General features: G+C 40.9%; 1 protein-coding gene across 10 annotated transcripts in view; it reads left to right on the top strand.

Annotated features, from left to right (window-relative positions):
• Positions 1–580: 580 nt before the first annotated feature.
• The window catches only part of CROT (carnitine O-octanoyltransferase), a 44,893-nt gene continuing 28,378 nt past the window's right edge, over positions 581–17,095 (top strand). For 4 of the 10 annotated variants that reach the window (XR_004970920.1, XR_004970919.1, XM_036328314.1 and 1 more), the window contains exons 1-6: positions 581–644; positions 1,224–1,312; positions 5,830–5,965; positions 13,188–13,312; positions 15,095–15,276; positions 15,446–15,570. Coding sequence is in view for 8 of the 10 variants with exons in the window: in XM_036328314.1 (XP_036184207.1) it covers positions 5,851–5,965; positions 13,188–13,312; positions 15,095–15,276; positions 15,446–15,570 (547 nt within the window). In the remaining 2 variants the exon portion in view is untranslated. Of the gene's footprint in view, positions 645–953; positions 1,075–1,223; positions 1,313–5,829; positions 5,966–13,187; positions 13,313–15,094; positions 15,292–15,445; positions 15,571–17,095 lie in introns of those variants that run through there. The other 6 variants (XM_036328317.1, XM_036328316.1, XM_036328318.1 and 3 more) reach the window with 5 other exon arrangements.

The raw sequence follows: 17,095 nt of genomic DNA, 5'->3' as shown, positions 1-17,095 counted from the left end.
AGGTGAGAGAGGCAGGTGGGGACGCGTGGCGGTTCCCGCACAGGGCGAACAATGAGATTCCTTTAGAAGGCGTTGGCATCACTTCTTGCTGTTGGGGTGGCGGAAAAAGTCGCTCTGGGAGGGGGAGGAGCGGCTGGTAAACCCGAGATGTGGCTGCAAGAGGAAGGGAAACGGGGCGCCGAGCCTTGAGCAAGTTGGGTAGTAATGGGTCAGGGCCATCGTGTCCCGCGCCCGTCCCACAGGGTTGGGTATCTGTGTGGGTGGCGCGGGGGGCCGGGGGGGGGGCGAGACCCGCCGTGTCGGGGCCTGGGCGCTGTGCTCCGCCGGCAGCGAGTCACTGAGCGCCGCCAGGCCGGGTCGCACCGTTCGCCCGCATCCTCCGGGCTTTCCCAGGCCCGCAGCCTGGAGCCCGCCCAGCCCGAGGCGCCCGCGGGAGGCGGGGTCGGTCCCGGCAGAGCGCAGGCTCGGCCCGGCCCCGCCTTCGAATGGGGGCGGGACCTTCTGGGCTTCCACCCAATCCCCGCTCCCCGGTGGCCGAGGGGGCGGGCCCTCGCAGCTTTCCACCCAATCCCCGCTCCCCGGTGACCTTAAGGTAGCGGGCTGATGCGGGTGTCGGCGGCGGCGGAATGGGCGAAGGGCGCGGAGTGAGTGAGGCCCCCGAGACTGCGCTCCCCGTTCCCCGAAGCTGCCCCGGGGTGGGGGGCAGTTCAATGGTGCAGAACCGAGTTACATAGTGTAGGCGGGGCAGGGGCCAGGGCTCGGCCTGGTGGGGTCAGCAGGCGTCTTGCCTGCGGGGTCGGGGAGGTACCCCCGGTGTCGGCCGCCGGGCGGGTCCGTCGCGATGCTGGGTTAGATTTCTCTCCGTCGGTGGCGTCCCGAGGGTGCAGAGCTGACCTTGGTTGGAGGGCGGAGTCTCCGAGCTCGGGTCGCTCTCTGCGCCTCCGTCTCTAGAGCCCAGCCTTGAACTCTGTCGCCCTGTACCCTGTGGACCCAATGGAGGGCAGTGCGGTTGTTTGCGAACTAGTGAGCCGTGTAGTAGTTTTTATCCGATTCTCTAGCAGATGGACTTTTGGAGTATGTTTGCTGTGCTTTCCCCAAAAGTTTGAGTCGTGGGGCCTCCCAACCTCTAGATTGTCTGTCTTCTACCTTCTTTCACCAGTTTTTGCCAATACTACCCCCCCCCCCCCACCATCCGCAATTATTGACTTTCTTTCTTCCCACAGTCACCAGCCTAGTTCAGCTCCCGTGATCTGAAAACAGAATTGTTGCAACAGGCTCCTGGAACTCCTAAACAACTCCTCTTGGTGTTCTGGTATGTGGCAATCAGATTATTATTATTATTGTTATTATTTTTACTTCTTGTTCCTGGTTCTCTTTTCCACTTTGATTTTACATCTTTTCGCTCCTAGGAAGCCCACTATAATGAAATCCAGTGTCGTCATTTTCTTATTGCACATATAGGTTCTTTTGGAATTATGTTATTTAATTTAATCTTTATGATTGAGGATTTAAAAAGCATCCTTCATGAAAGAATCTGATAATTCTTATTTTAATGTGTACCTCTTGGTTAGTTAAGACTTGAGTGGGTATGGAATTGGTATCCTTGGTCTCAGTTTCCTAAAGGCTGAGGAATATAGAGAATAGCTTTTCTATATATGTGTACTAGGTTCCTATTGCTGCCATAACAATTTATCACAAACTTAATAAAAAAACCCACGAATTTATTATCTCACAGCTTCTGTAGATCAGAAGCCCGGGTGGGTACTCGGCCTAGTATCTCACAAAGCTGAAGTGAAGGTTTCTTTAGGTGCAGGTTCTTGTCTGGGGGCTCTGGGAGAGAACCCACCTCCAGGAGGCCCATTGAGGTTGTTGGCAGAATTCATCTCCCTGCAGCTGTAGGACAAAGGTTCCCATTTCCTTCCTGGCTGTCAGCCGGGGCCTCTCTTCCTTCCATAAGACCTCCTGCCAGAGAACACCTTTTGTGGTTTTAATCTCTCGGACTCTTCTGTCACCAGCTGGAGAAAGCTTTCTGCTCCTAAAGGCTCAAGTGATTCGATGAAGCTCACCTGATAATCTCCCTATTTTAAGGTTGATTGTGCTGTGTAAAATAACAAAATCACAAGCATGGAAGTGAAAATCTCATATTCACAGGTTCTGTGGGTTGGGGTGGGAGGGTGGGTACCAGGGGGGCATTCATAGAAATTCTGCCTAGCTAGCATAATATGGTCATCTGAACCGGATTATTTTTATTTTGTGCAGTGTTAAAAAAACAAAACCTCACAACAGCTTTGTTTGATTATATGATTACTAGAGGCCAGGTGCATGATATTCGTGCAGGGCTGGGGGAGGTGGGGTAGGGGGCGGTCCCTCAGCCCAGCCTGCGCCCTCTTGAAATCCAGGACCCCTCTCGTAGGGTCCCTAGGCCTGGCCAGGGATCAGGGCCTATGGGGACTTTCCTTCCCCCGGCTGCCCGCAGCTGGCCCCGCCCCTACCGCTGCCACTGCTTGCCATCTGTGCAGTGCTGCCCCCCTCCCCCCCAATCTCCCTCTGTGGGAAACAGGTGTGAGGTGCAGTTGCTTGGCTTGCCTGGGCCTCCCTCTGCAGGGCGATTAATCATGGAGACCTCCCCCTCCCCCCCATCGCCCTGCAGAGGGTGGCCTGGGCCTCCTTCTGAGGGGCGATCGTGGCGCTGCCCCCCCCCCCCCCCCCCAGCTCCACCAATTGCATTGCACCTGTCTTGGCTGGCCTGGCACCAGTGCGTGTCATAGCGTGGTCACTCAGAAGGTCATCCAGATGGTCATTCTGCTGTTCGATGGGTCATTCTGCAGTTCGGTTGTTTGGTCGATTTGCATATTACGCTTTGATTATTATAGATGCTCTCTACAGTTAAGGAAATGGAGTTAAAGTTAGTTGCCCATGGACACATGTCTAGAAAGTGCAGAGTTGGTATTTAAACCCAGATCTACATTTCCATTAGGTCTAAAGCCATGTTTATGGGTAGTCAAAGTGAAGTGCAGTGAAAGTCATCAGACAGGAAGAGGCTAAGGAACTGTGAGAGCTCTATTGTATCACATTTTTGGATTATATCTTTTTATTAGTGGTATAGGCTAAGCTCTTCTACCCTAACAAAGGAAACCCAAAATACAATGGTATAAATAAAAGCTTTTTTGGTTTTTCTTTTCATAAATCTAGAGGGAGGAGTACAGGGCTAGTAGGAAGATTCTGACAACGTCATTACAAGCATCCTTTGTTTTATTTCGCTTCACAGATTTTTTTACAAATTGAAGGTAAGACCCACTACCAGCAAAAAGATTACAACTCACTTTATTGCAGTGGTCTGGAACCGAACCCCCACAATATCTCTGAGGTATGCCTGTACATTATGTACATGGCTTCCATAAATGGGCCCAAGGTGCTCTTCCAGTTGGGACTACCTGCTAGGCAGTGAGGAGACAAAGCATATGTAACCCTTTCTAGGGTCATGACCTGGAGGTGACACACCCATCACAAAGCCATGCTGAGCTCCAAGGGAGGGTGGGAGAGCTATAGCTATGTAGCTACATGTCCAGCAAAAAACTCGAGATTCTGTTAAGAAAGAAGGGGAAATTATATTGGCTAAAAAGAATCTCTACCATACCCTTGTTTTTGATGTTTTTATTCTGTAACCTCCTATGAGTGGAATATTTTGTTTGTCTTTGATATTAGTTTTAAAAGGCAGTATTTGAAAGAAGAGGGAATTCTTACTCAATATTAGGGGTCCTTGATTTCTCAATTGCTATTTTAATATATAATTACTTTATAAAGGCTTTTTTGAGAAATCTCATTTTTCATTTAGCACTTGTATGCCTCATTCACACTTTGGGTTAGTTTGAATTTTCTGATGAAAATTAGTACAGTTGTGGAAAATGTTCAAGATTGCTTTGGGAAACTTGAAACCATTCTGTGTAAGTCTCATACCATCTGCACAATTAGATTACAGAAGTTTGTCATGTGATTTTATGTATTCTGTAATATTCTTAGATATTTGCTCTCCAAAGTTCTCTCAGTCCATTATCCTCTTCTATACATCTGAATTCTACCTACCCATTTAGATCTACTGCAGGTCCCCTCCCCACTATTATGTAGCATTGTATAGGGGGAGGACTGTAGTCACAGTTCTGGATTTGAGTTGTTTGTTTGATCTGAGGCAAGTTACCAAATCTGTCTGAGTTTTAGTTTCTTCATTTGTAAAATGGCAGTGAATGCCACCTTTCAGAAATAATATGGATTTTAGGGAGATAACACATGTTCTGTAACGCCTACTGCAATATTTAACAAATAGAAGGTGCCCAGTACATGATAATTTTCCTGGTCCCACTGCTTACTCCTTGACTTCTAGCACTTTGAGTTGTAGGGAGGAAAAATACTTCTTTTTTTATTTTATTTTATTTTTTTTTATTGCTTAAAGTATTACAAAGAGTATTACATATGTCTCCTTTTTTTCCCCCCCGCCCTTGACAATCCCCTGGCCTCCCCTACCCCCAGTGTCTTATGTCCATTGGTTATGCTTATATGCATGCATACAAGTCCTTTGGTTGATCTCTTACCCACCCCCCTTCTGCCCTCCTACCCTCCCCGGCCTTCCTGCTGTAGTTTGACAGTCTGTTCGAGGCAGCTCTGCCTCTGTATCTATTTTTGTTCATAAGTTTATAATGGTCTTTATTATCCAGAAATGAGTGAGATCATGTGGTATTTTTCCTTCATTGACTGGCTTATTTCACTTAGCATAAGGAAAAATACTTCTGCCATTCTAAATTCTTCGATTTGGTCCAATAATCAAATTGACATGAAACAGAGTAACAGGAGAACGTAATCAAATTTATTACGTATATACATACTGAGGTTCTGTAAGAATGTGGGCCCTGAGGACAGGTCTGGCAGTTAAGGCTTATTTGCCATCTTGAGCTAAAAAGAAGTGGGAGGTTGTGGTGTGGGGCTTCCAAGGGCAGGGAGGCAATTAACATGGAGATAGGAAAGCAAGTGTTTGGTAAATGAATGTTTGCTGGGCTATCTTTAGCAATGATCACACTTAACTTATATCTATATCTATATCTATCTATCTATCTATCTATCTATCTATCTATCTATCTATCTATCTAAAAGGCTAAGTGCCCTGTATATCACACTTAACTTATATCTGTATATATAAAAGGCTAAATGACCGACAGTCTGTTCGACTGACGAGCTGGTACATATGACATGCACTGGCAATTTAAAAATAAACGTTGACTCGTGCATATAAAGCTCTCGATACATATAAAGCTCTTGCTGGTGCCAGTCGCACGCATGTGTTTCGATCTGTCATTGTCGATCGTGAATTTGGTTGATACTTCTATTATAGAGAAAGGGTGAATAGCGATATTAAAATATTTCTTCTAATTAATTTCCTTTCAATGTGCATGAATCCATGCACCAGGCCACTAGTTTAATTATAGTTATCTATTACTGTCCTCCCTGAAGCAGGTCCTCTATCAACTTCTTTTAGGTTGTTTGAAGGAATGTCAAAGTTTTTCCTGAATCTTTTGTTTCTTAAAAATAACGAGCTTAAAATAATCAATATCCCAAAAAAGGCATATTTTGGGGTGGCAAGCTTGGCTTTCCTTCAGAGTCTATACTTCTTAAAAATAGGTTCTCTCACTGACAAGTTTATGAAATTATTAAGGATGAGGACCAAGCCCTGGCTATACTGTGGTACCTAAATACTGATTTAGTGAATTGGACCTACCATATATAAAAATATTTATGAGGTTGAAGTTGTGAGTGCTGTCTTTTTTTTTTTTTTTTTTTAAGTTTTCCTACTGTGATTGCATCATGGAAAATCAATTGGCTAAGTCAACTGAGGAACGAACATTTCAGTACCAGGATTCTCTTCCATCACTGCCTGTTCCTTCACTTGAAGAATCATTAAAAAAATACCTTGAGTCAGGTATGTTTGTAATCTTTTAGTATAACTATTGTTAGCAACTTAAAAAACTATGAAATTGTTAGAAGTCGATGAAGATCTAATTGCTTTTTCTTTTAGACTCATGATAATTAAATATCCTTAAAATGTCCAAATGTTTCTCTTACGTTAATTTTTCCATAGTTTAAAAAGTCAGATAGTACCATTAGGCTTACAATAAAAAGTAGTAGTTCTTTGCCTCATCCTCCCACCCTCTGCAAATTCCACTTTCTCAAGCTAGCATATTCAAATAATTTATCTGTTCTTGTGTTATCTCCAGGCTTAAACTTCTTATGCTACTATTGCATGGATTTTTTGGTTGTTGATATTATGAATTAGTTCCTAAAAATATGTGGATTTAGCTCTCTTACGCCCTCTAACCTCTCCCCCTCCCCAACATATATGCAATTCAACATACCCACATTTTCCCTCTCATTTTCTCAATATAGTTGTACAAATCACCAGTTGGGATTAAATTAGTATTCACCTGATTTAACTTAGGGTTTCACCTGATACAGATCAGTATTTACCTGAATCGATTGAGCTGACCATTTAGGGCAGCAGCTCTCAACCTGTGGGTCGTGAACAATGAAAATACATCCTGCATATCAGATATTTACATTATGATTCATAACAGTAGCAAAATTACAGTTATGAAGTAGCAACGAAAATAATTTTATGGTTGGGGGTCACCACAACATGAGGAACTGTATTAAAGGGTCGCGGCATTAGGAAGGTTGAGAACCACTGATTTAGGGTTTATGGTTTTGCAGTTATTCGCATGAGAACCATTTGGTGAACTTTGATTACCTTTTTGCTGCATCCTGCCCCTGCCTCCCCTCCCCCCCCATTTTTCATTTGCTTAGTTTACTTTGTATTCACAATGAATTCACTCCCAAACACTTTAATACACTGAGAATCTCTGAATATATTTAAATACATAAGATATTCTTTCAGCTTCATTTTTTTCTTGAAGGCAACCCTACTGACACCTCTACCCTCCTGCTCCAATCAGCGTTTCTAGAGCTGGTGGGGCAACTGTTGTCCTAGGACAGTGATGGCGAACCTATGACACGCGTGTCAGAGGTGATACGCGAACTCATTTTTTTGGTTGATTTTTCTTTGTTAAATGACATTTAAATATATAAAATAAATATCAAAAATATCTTTGTTTTACTATGGTTGCAAATATCAAAAAATTTCTATATGTGACACGGCACCAGAGTTAAGTTAGGGTTTTTCAAAATGCTGGCACGCCGAGCTCAAAAGGTTCACCATCACTGTCCTAGGGCTTTCCTTTGGTCATCATCCTGGCAGCTCTCTTCCCCCCTCCTCTGTTGGATCCCTTGGCTCTTGGATTCTGTCTTCCTCTTTTTTCCCCTTTCTCTTCTCAGGTTGTAGTGCAGTACATCTTCAGTAGCCACTTGAGAAAGGGTGTCTGGGAGGAAAATAATGTAGGACCTAAAAAACATTTCTTCTGCCTTCATGCTTGATGGTTTGGAAGAATGTAGAATTCTTGGTTGGAAATGATGCTTTTAAAGCATTTTGAAGGCACTGTCTGTTCTTGAGAAGTCTAATGCTGTTCTGGTGTTCAGTCCTTTAATATGTGATCTATTGTTTTTTACTGTCTGGCTACCTCTTTTTTTATCCCTACCATTCTGAATTTCTCAATGATGTCGCTTAGTATGTAGGTTTCTTTTATTTCTCTGAATACCCAATGGGTTCTTTTAGTTGAAAAAGTTAATATTCTTTAGTTCTAGGAAATTTTTGAAATATTTCGTTGGTAGTTTTTTCCTCACTTCTTACTTTCTGTTTCTGGAACTATTGTTGCTCTGATCCGGATCCTTCTAGGCTAAGCTTTGAATTTTAAAATGTTTCCCTTCCGTTATTAGTGTATTAATTGCTGTTGAGTCAGCTTTGACTCCTGGCGACTGTGAATGAGTGATGTCCACAATGGCTCAGCTCCTGTAGACTCATGCCTGTGGCTTATTTTACGCAGTCAGTCCCCCCTGGTCTTCCTCTTTTCCTCTTGTCATCTATTTTCCCAGTTCTATTGTCTTGTCCAAAGAACCCTGCCTTCTCATGATGTGCCCAAAGTAGGGCAGATGCAGTTTTGTCCTTTTTTCCTCCAGTGATATTTCAGGCAAACTACCGGATCCACTTGTTCTTCCTTTCTGGTGGCCCAGAGTATCCATAGAGCTCTCCTCCAACACCATGTTTCAAATGAATCAGTTTTTTTTCCTGTCAGCCTTTTTCACTGTCCAACTTTTGCACCCATATATGGTTATTGGAAATACAAGGGTGTGGATGATCTAAGTATTGGTCTCTAATGACACAGCTTTGCTTTTGGTGATCTTTTCTAATTCTTTCATTGCTGCCCTTCCAAGTCTCCACATTCTCTTGATTTCTTGGCCGCAGTCTCCATTTGAATTGCTGACTGAGCCAAGGTAAGCAAAACCTTAACAATGTCAATATCTTCATTGTCTTTGTTAAAGTTGTGTATTTCTTCTATAGTTATGATTTTTGCCTTGCTGGTCAAATATAGACCTGCTTTGGCATTTTCTTCTTTCACTTTCATCAGAAGTCCTTTTAAATCATTGCGACTTTCTGCCAGTGAGATGGTGTCATCTGCATATTTTAAATTATTGATAGTTCTTCCACCAATTTTCACTCCTCCTTCCTTTGAATCTAGACCAGTTTTTTTGTATGATATGCTCTGTGTACAGGTTAAACAAATAGGGAGACAAAGTGTACCCTTGCCTGATACCTTTGCCTGTAGGAAACTCTCTGGTCTCTCTCTGTTCTGCCCTGACAGAGGCTTCCTGTTCACTATACAAGTTATGTGTCAGGACGATCAAATGCTGACGCACGCCATTTATTTTAGAGCAACCAATAGCTTTTTACGATTGATGTAGTCAAAGGCTTTATTGAAGTCTATAACACATAGACTAACCTTTTGAAATTCTTTGGAGCACTCCAGTATCCAGCAAATGCCAAATGCTTGCAATTAGAATGCCTCTTCCTTTTCTGAATCCAGCTTGAACATCCAGCATTCCTGAAAGGTAAAAGTCTTTGCTGCATCACCCGGAGCATCACTTTACTTGTGTTCCTACACACCTTGGCATCTCCTTTCTTGAAAATTGGAATGTATAGTCATTATTAATGCCGTCACCTTTTTGGTCTGTTTACTCTTTGATATTACCAATCCTTTGTTAGTTCTCTCTGACTCATGTGACTTTCCTCAAATATCTGGCAAACCTTAGACATTCATATTTGAGTCAGACCCTAAAAAACTGAGTAGGAGCTCTGGGTGCATGGGTCTAAGGCAGCCGTGGGCAAACTACGGCCCGCAGGCCGAGTCCGGCCCGTTTGAAATGAATAAAACTAAAAAAAAAAAAGACCGCACCCTTTTATGTAATGATGTTTACTTTGAATTTATATTAGTTCACACAAACACTCCATCCATGCTTTTGTTCCGGCCCTCCGGTCCAGTTTAAGAACCCATTGTGGCCCTCGAGTCAAAAAGTTTGCCCACCCCTGGTCTAAGGGCGTGGTGACTAGTGAGCCTTAGAGTGAGCCTTCTAGGACAGTGGTTGGCAAACTGGGGCTCGCGAGCCACATGCGGCTCTTTGGCCCCTTGAGTGTGGCTCTTCCACAAAATACCACGTGCGGGCGCACATACAGTGCGATTGAAACTTCGTGGCCCATGCGCAGAAGTCGGTACCAGTACTCCTTTCTCTTATACTGATCAGCTTTACCAAAGAAGAATCCTGTTATCATTTGTTTAGAAGGCATAAGCCAGACTGCTGGTGTGTGGGGAGCTTAGAAGAGGGAAGGGGTTGGAGGACTTATTGTTCCGGGTATGCATTTTCATCATAATCCAGCCCTCTTTTTTCAGTTTGAACTAGAACCTAGGTATTCTGCTTGTCTGGTTTAACTTCTCCTGAGAGTAAACCTCCACATTTCTACTGGCATTGGAGGAAGTTCCCTGTCTTTTTATACAGATGCCAGTGTGGATAGGGCAATTGTGAGCTGCTTCTAAAGACTGTTTTCAGCCTCAGTTTGCCCCCTGCCTTTGGAATTACATGTGTCTTGAATTCTTGAGCCTTTCTAGGATTACATTGCAAGAATTGGCTTGCTTCTTGGTTTGTACCTAACTCGACCCTACCTCCCGCTTTAGATACTTTGCTTCATTCTACAAAGTCAGTTGCCATTTTCCCATGTATTTTTGTAATTTGTAAAATGTTAGCTTGATGTATCTACGGTCCTCTCTCTTTTTTTGTCCTGACAGATTTACTAGTATACCTTTTAAATTACTGTCATTTTAGTGATTTGCTAGAAGTAGTGGAGGTAAATCTATGTATTTAGCTCACTTTAACTGGAAGCCATTTGGTTTTTACATGATTTTTAAATTCTTTTTTTTTTTTTAAATTAAATCTTTATTGTTCAGATTATTACATTTGTTCCTCTTTTTTTCCCCCCCATAACTCCCCTCCTCCCAGTTCCCGCCCCACCCTCCGCCCTCACTCCCCACCCACTGTCCTCATCCATAGGTGCACGATTTTTGTTCAGTCTCTTCCCGCATCTCCCACACCCCTTTCCCCTCCAGGAATAGTCAGTCCATTCCCTTTCTATGTCCCTGATTCTATTATAATCACCAGTTCATTCTGTTCATCAGATTATTTATTCACTTGATTCTTAGATTCACTTGTTGATAGATGCATATTTGTTGTTCATAATTTGTATCTTTACCTTTTTCTTCCTCTTCCTCTTCTTAAAGGATACCTTTCAGCAATTCATATAATCCTGGTTTGGTGGTGATGAACTCCTTTAGCTTTTCCTTATCTGTGAAGCTCTTTATCTGACCTTCAATTCTAAATGATAGCTTTGCTGGATAAAGTAATCTTGGTTGTAGGTTCTTGGTATTCATCACTTTGAATATTTCTTGCCACTCCCTTCTGGCCTGCAAAGTTTCTGTTGAGAAATCAGCTGACAGTCGTATGGGTATTCCCTTGTAGGTAACTGAGTTTCTTTCTCTTGCTGTTTTTAAGATTCTCTCTTTATCTTTTGCTCTTGGCATTTTAATTATGATGTGTCTTGGTGTGGTCCTCTTTGGATTCCTTTTGTTTGGGGTTCTCCGCGCTTCTTGGACCTGTAAGTCCATTTCTTTCACCAGGTGGGGGAAGTTTTCTGTCATTATTTCTTCAAATAGGTTTTCAATATCTTGCTCTCTCTCATCTTCTGGCACCCCTATAATTCTGATGTTGGTACGCTTGAAGCTGTCCCAGAAGCTCCTTACACCATCCTCGCATTTTTGGATTCTTTTTTCATTTTGCTTTTCCGGTTGGGTGTTTTTTGCTTCCTCACATTTCAAATCATTGACTCGATTCTTGCGCTCCTCTGGTCTGCTGTTGGGAGTCTGTATAATATCCGTTATTTCAGTCCGTGTATGCTTAATTTCTAGTTGGTTCCCCAATATAAGATCGAGGGTCTCATTAGTTTTCTTGTAGATCTCATTAAGTTTATCGGCGGCTTCTAAACAGTTCTTGAGAGACCTTAAAAGTGTGGTTCTGAACTCTATATCTTCCATTGACAATTTTGTCCTGTTTCTTTGTCTCCGCATTTTGTTATGCTTCCTTGGTGCACCCCCTAGTGGTCTTTGTGCGCAGTCTTATAGTTAAATCTTGATTGTTGTAGCTAATTCCAGGGAGGGTTTGACCTCCAGGCCAAGTGGCTATGAGAATCAGCTGTGTCTGCAGTGAGAGAACTTCTGTCCTCTAGGGAGGTGCTAATCTAGCCTTTGCCTGAGGCTATCCGGCAAAAGCCTCTGTGCAGGGTTTGGGCGGGGCGGGTAGAACAGGATCAACAGGGTGGGCCGGAGAGAGCAGTTATGGCGGCTCTCAGTCCTGTCCCCAGGGGCTCTGCCTCTCTGAGTCCCAGCACCCACTGCAAAGCTCAGAGAGAAAGCTGCACTCGCTCTGACCGAAGCCAGACAGTCCCGCTTCTCCCGTTTGAGTCTGGGTCCCTAAAGACTCGCCGGGATCTGGAGCTCAGAGTCTGTGACTCCCTCCCGATTGAAAACGCCAACCGCGCCCTCCGCCGCCAGCCCGCTCCGCGCACTCCGCACCTCAGGATTTGACTTCAGCACTGCACCTCCTCTGAGTGTCCGTATGCGTTTCTCTTTCCTCCTAGTTGTAGGACTTCCACTCAGCCAGCGTTCCTGTGGTTCTGGGTGATGTCCCTTCCGTTTTTTGGTTTCACTTTTGAAGTAGTTGTTCAAAGCAGCAAACTCCGGTGTTAACCTATGCCGCCATCTTGGTTCTCCTACATGATTTTTAAATTCTTTTTCTCTCTTCTTTTTTCTCATTTACATTCACCTGGAAATTCTAGTATTTTTTTTTTAAATTCACTGATTAATCACTGTTTTTGATTATTCACTTGTACTCTTTATGCATACCGATATTTAAATTGATTTTAAGATAAGATTTTGAAAAAGCAAAATAAGACAAAAGGTAAATATTTATGTCCCAAGATTTCTAAAATTTGTAAAATACTTATAGATATAGTTTAATTTTCAGAGCACTAGGTTATGATGGATTAAGAACCCTGTATCTTTCTTTTTTCTTTTTCTTTTTCTTTTTCTTTTTCTTTTTCTTTTTCTTTTTCTTTTTCTTTTTCTTTTTTTTCTTCTTCTTCTCTCTCTCTCTCTCTCTCTCTCTCTCTCTCTCTCTCTCTCTCTCTTTTGTAAAGGAAACCATTACTGGCCACAGGGCACCAAGCACTATACTTTGGCAGGCATTATACTTGCACATTGCATTTCCAAGGCTCTGCTTGAACATTAGTAGAAAGATGCTTTAATTTCTCTTATTTGTAGCTCAACAGGATTTACTTTCCTATTGGACTGATAGCTACATGCTGGTCCTGCCTTTGTCATTTTAACTATCATCATCCATAATGATTTTAAAATAATTTTTTAGAAAATGGTTATTAGATTACATAATTTCCACTGTTTTATTTTTTATAGTATTTTTTATTGTTGCTCTTTAGCTATTTTCATGTTACAAACTCTAATTTATTGAACTGCTGTGATAATTAATAGTCCATAATTGTTTTACATAACTGAGTCTCAGTATTTGTGTAAGTAATAATGAGGTGCGTTTGTGGTACCTGATGTCTAACTACTTTAATGCATATTTTTTCTTTATAGTAAAGCCATTTGCAAATGAAGAAGAATATAAGAAAACTGAAGAAATTGTCAAAAAATTTCAAAATGGTATTGGAGAAAAATTGCACCAGAAATTACTTGAAAGGGCAAAAGAAAAGAGAAATTGGGTATGTATGTTATTATACTTAAGATTAGAAAATTGATGATGCTTAAAAAATGAAAAATAAAAATGTACATAGCTTTCATTTTAAAATTGTTACTGTAAAAATTCTTGCAGTCACTATTGCCATGATCATCATTCAAAAGAATGAATGAACTGCTTAACACTGGAGTTTTGAGTTTTGTGGGTGGGCTACTCTCTTATTATATGGAAAACTTGTTAAAATGCAGATTTCCTGAGACCAGTCATTCTGATGCAGTATCTCTGGAATGAAACCCAGAAATCCTTATTTTAACAACTACTCCATGTGGTTTATAAACCAGGCTTGAGAGAAACATTTTATCTAGGTCATTGTTGCCTAAAAAATATCAAAACACGTGTCATATCGGTGGTGTACAAGTATTGAAACAATGCATGTGAGAGAAAGGGCCATTACAAAATTGGAGGGGAAATGGTTATGAGTATTCTGTGTGTCAATTAGGTTAATGACACATTGCTATAATAGCCATTAAGGATATCAATTTTCTACAAGGAATCTTCTTTGGCTTCTTCAGCTTAACTACTTGTGTAGTGTAAACCAAAGGATTGAATTGAAAATTACTTTAATCTAGAAATAATGATTACAGTTATTTTAGTTTTCGAAATGAAAAAGCAAGCTTATCTTTTTCATCAGCCATTGATACCTATAATGGAATAATAAAATTTTATATTTCCAGATTGCTTTATTCTCAATCTTGAGCCTTGAATGATTTTTTAAAAAATTAATCTCAGAGAGCGGAAGAGAGGAAGAGAGGAAGAGAGGGAGGGAGGGAGGGAGGGAGGGAGGGAGGGAGAGAGAGAGAGAGAGAAACATCGATAGATGGCCTCCTGCACATGCCCCAATGGGATCGAACCCACAACCTGGGTATGTGCCCTCACCAGAAATCAAACTGCCACCTTCTGGTATATGGGACGATGCTCCAACCAACTGAGCCACACTGGCCAGGGTGAACCTTGAATGATTTTAATTAAATTAGGGTAGAGGTAACAAGTTGTTTTGCCTGTATCCTTTTTATTTATATCTTTTTTTGAGTGACTCATTGTAATTGAGAACATCAGTTTCTTCAAAAATAACTCTAGGTAACTTGATAAGATATGCTTACTGATGTATGAAATTAAAGTGCATATAGTGCCCTAACCGGTTTGGCTCAGTGGATAGAGCGTCGGCCTGCAAACTGAAAGGTCCCAGGTTTGATTCCGGCCAAGGGCATGTACCTTGGTTGCGGGCACATCCCCAGTGGGGGGCATGCAGGGAGGCAGCTGATCGATGTTTCTCTCTCATTGATGTTTCTGACTCTCTATCTCTCTCCCTTCCTCTCTGTAAAAAAATCAATAAAATGTATTTTTAAAAAAAGTGCATATAGTGAAAGAGGGATTTAGAACATTGTCTGTGAAAAACCCAAATTAGTTTTTTTAAACCTACTCAAAAAGTTTTTATATTTCTGATTTAGTATTTTAGTTTTTGCTTGGAAAAGGAAAATTGTAAATCCCTTAATTGAGGATTTATTGAGTAGCTATTTTTCTCAGGTACTCTGAGAAAACACACCTAAATACATTGTCAGGTATTTGTGACTTCAACTTGATCTGCCTGAAAGTGCTTTTTGTTTCATGTTTTTGACAACATAGTTAAACACAATAGTATTTAAGACCCTACAGTTCCAAAGGAAAGAAGAGAGGGAAAAAAACACACCAAGTAGACAGTAACTTATTTTTTACATATTCATGTATTATCTGATGTTCTTTATTTTAGCTGGAAGAGTGGTGGCTGAATGTTGCCTACCTGGATGTCCGTATACCATCACAACTGAATGTCAACTTTGGGGGTCCGGCACCCCATATGGAACACTACTGGCCTCCAAAGGAAGGCACGCAATTGGAAAGAGGAAGCATAAGTCTTTGGCATAACTTGAACTACTGGCAACTGTTAAGAAAGTAAGGATACTTAAGGTGAATTTAGTATGAAATTTAGTATGAAGATTTAAGTGTCAGGTAAAGTTGAGAAGCTTAATTTACTTAGATGGGGATGAATATTACAGTTGTGACTATTTGGTTTATAAGTTTTATAATTACTTCTTAAAGTACTTACTTTTTGTTTTAATAGAGAAAAATTGCCTGTTGATAAAGTTGGAAATACTCCTCTAGATATGAATCAATTCCGAATGCTATTTTCTACCTGTAAGATTCCAGGAATTTCTAGAGATTCAATTATGAATTATTTTAGGACTGGTAAGTAGAAAATGCGGGTACTTTCTTTGGTAAAGGCATTGGGATTTGGGTAGTTTCGCTGTAGTTTCTATGACACTGAAACATTTTGGAGAATATTTCTGATTGGATTTTGACTAATAAAAGGCTTTCTGTGAACCTTGTCTTTCAGTCATTCAGATTAGTTGAAAGTGATTTATGGGAATGGATTTCCTAAACTCTGTCTTACATGGTTTTATATAAACTTGATGCTTACAATACAGCATTTAAATTTTAGTTAAAAGAGTAGAATTACGAATCAGAGTATTAGGAAATCTGGAGAATATAATTTGGGTCCTGTTTCTACCCTCATTATTTCTTATCTAAAGGCTCTTTTTCAGTATTTGCTTGTATGTGCTCATCATGCCCGTCTTCATTGTGAATTTGCTTTCCTTTGTCGTCTATGAGGTGAGAGCCTGGTATCAATCTTTTTAAGGTTACATGAGTTCAGATTGACTCATCAAAGTCTTTGTTTTTACTGCCAGTTTAATGGCAGTGTCCGCTTGGTGTCCTAGCATATCTTGCAATGGAAAATTCTGTTGTAGCAACTGCTAGTTTTGTTACTTCAGGAATATTTATTTATTTATTTATTTTTGTATAGCAAAGGTGGGAATTTATTGAAGAACAAGTACAGACTCCCATGTGGGGAGGGGGAAAGAATCTCACAGCACAGACTCCCATGTGGGGAGGGGGAAAGAGTCCCAGGAATTTTTATTTTTTATAAATTTAATGACCATTTATAATTACTACAGAATTTAATTATAAATGGATATTTTTTGTACATCCAATTGCATTTACAAGTAAATTTTCTGTAGCCAACTTTGCTTGTAGTGTGAGAGGTCTGAGTTTATTTTCATGTAGAACTCAACTCCTTTTTGTAAACCTCTTTAAATGCTTGAGATAATGTCCTCAAGTCTGCACACATTTACCTTGAGGTTGCAAGTGAAATATTTAAAAGAAAGGATTAAGGAACCTGGTTATTTATGACATGAAGTTTAATGCCTAAATATGAGTGGAAAAGATGAACATGAGACTAGCAGTAGCAAAGAGAGATAATATATACATCAGGTAAAAACTAATATCAGTAGACCTGGTTTTGAATTAAATCTTTATCACCAAGTAGTTATATCTTTCAATAAGGTAACTCCTTTAAGTTACAGTATGTAAAATGGAGATTCATTAATGATATGCATCTTGATACAGTGGCTTAAGCTGTCATGGTTAGTATATTCTTGAACTTATGGCTATGTGAAGAGGTATAGATAGGGATAAATCTGAGGTAATAAGTAAATATGAAAAATATCAGAGAGTTGGTGACAAATACAATATAGAAAATTCAAATAATGTGAGCAATTGGTAGCTGTTTTAGACTAGGTAGTTAGGGAAGACCTCTCTGAGGATCTGAATGATAAGATAATCAAGCACAGTTTTTTGACATTTTTTGTTTGCTTGTTTAGTTCATTTATTGTTGTTTTCATTTGTTTGTGTTGCGGAGGAATCCCCTGGGCAT

This window comes from Myotis myotis, unplaced genomic scaffold, assembly GCF_014108235.1.
Source record: "Myotis myotis isolate mMyoMyo1 unplaced genomic scaffold, mMyoMyo1.p scaffold_m19_p_11, whole genome shotgun sequence".
Taxonomy (NCBI): Eukaryota; Metazoa; Chordata; class Mammalia; order Chiroptera; family Vespertilionidae; genus Myotis; species Myotis myotis.
Note: the sequence above shows the minus strand (reverse complement) of the source record. Positions and strands in the feature narration are given on the sequence as shown.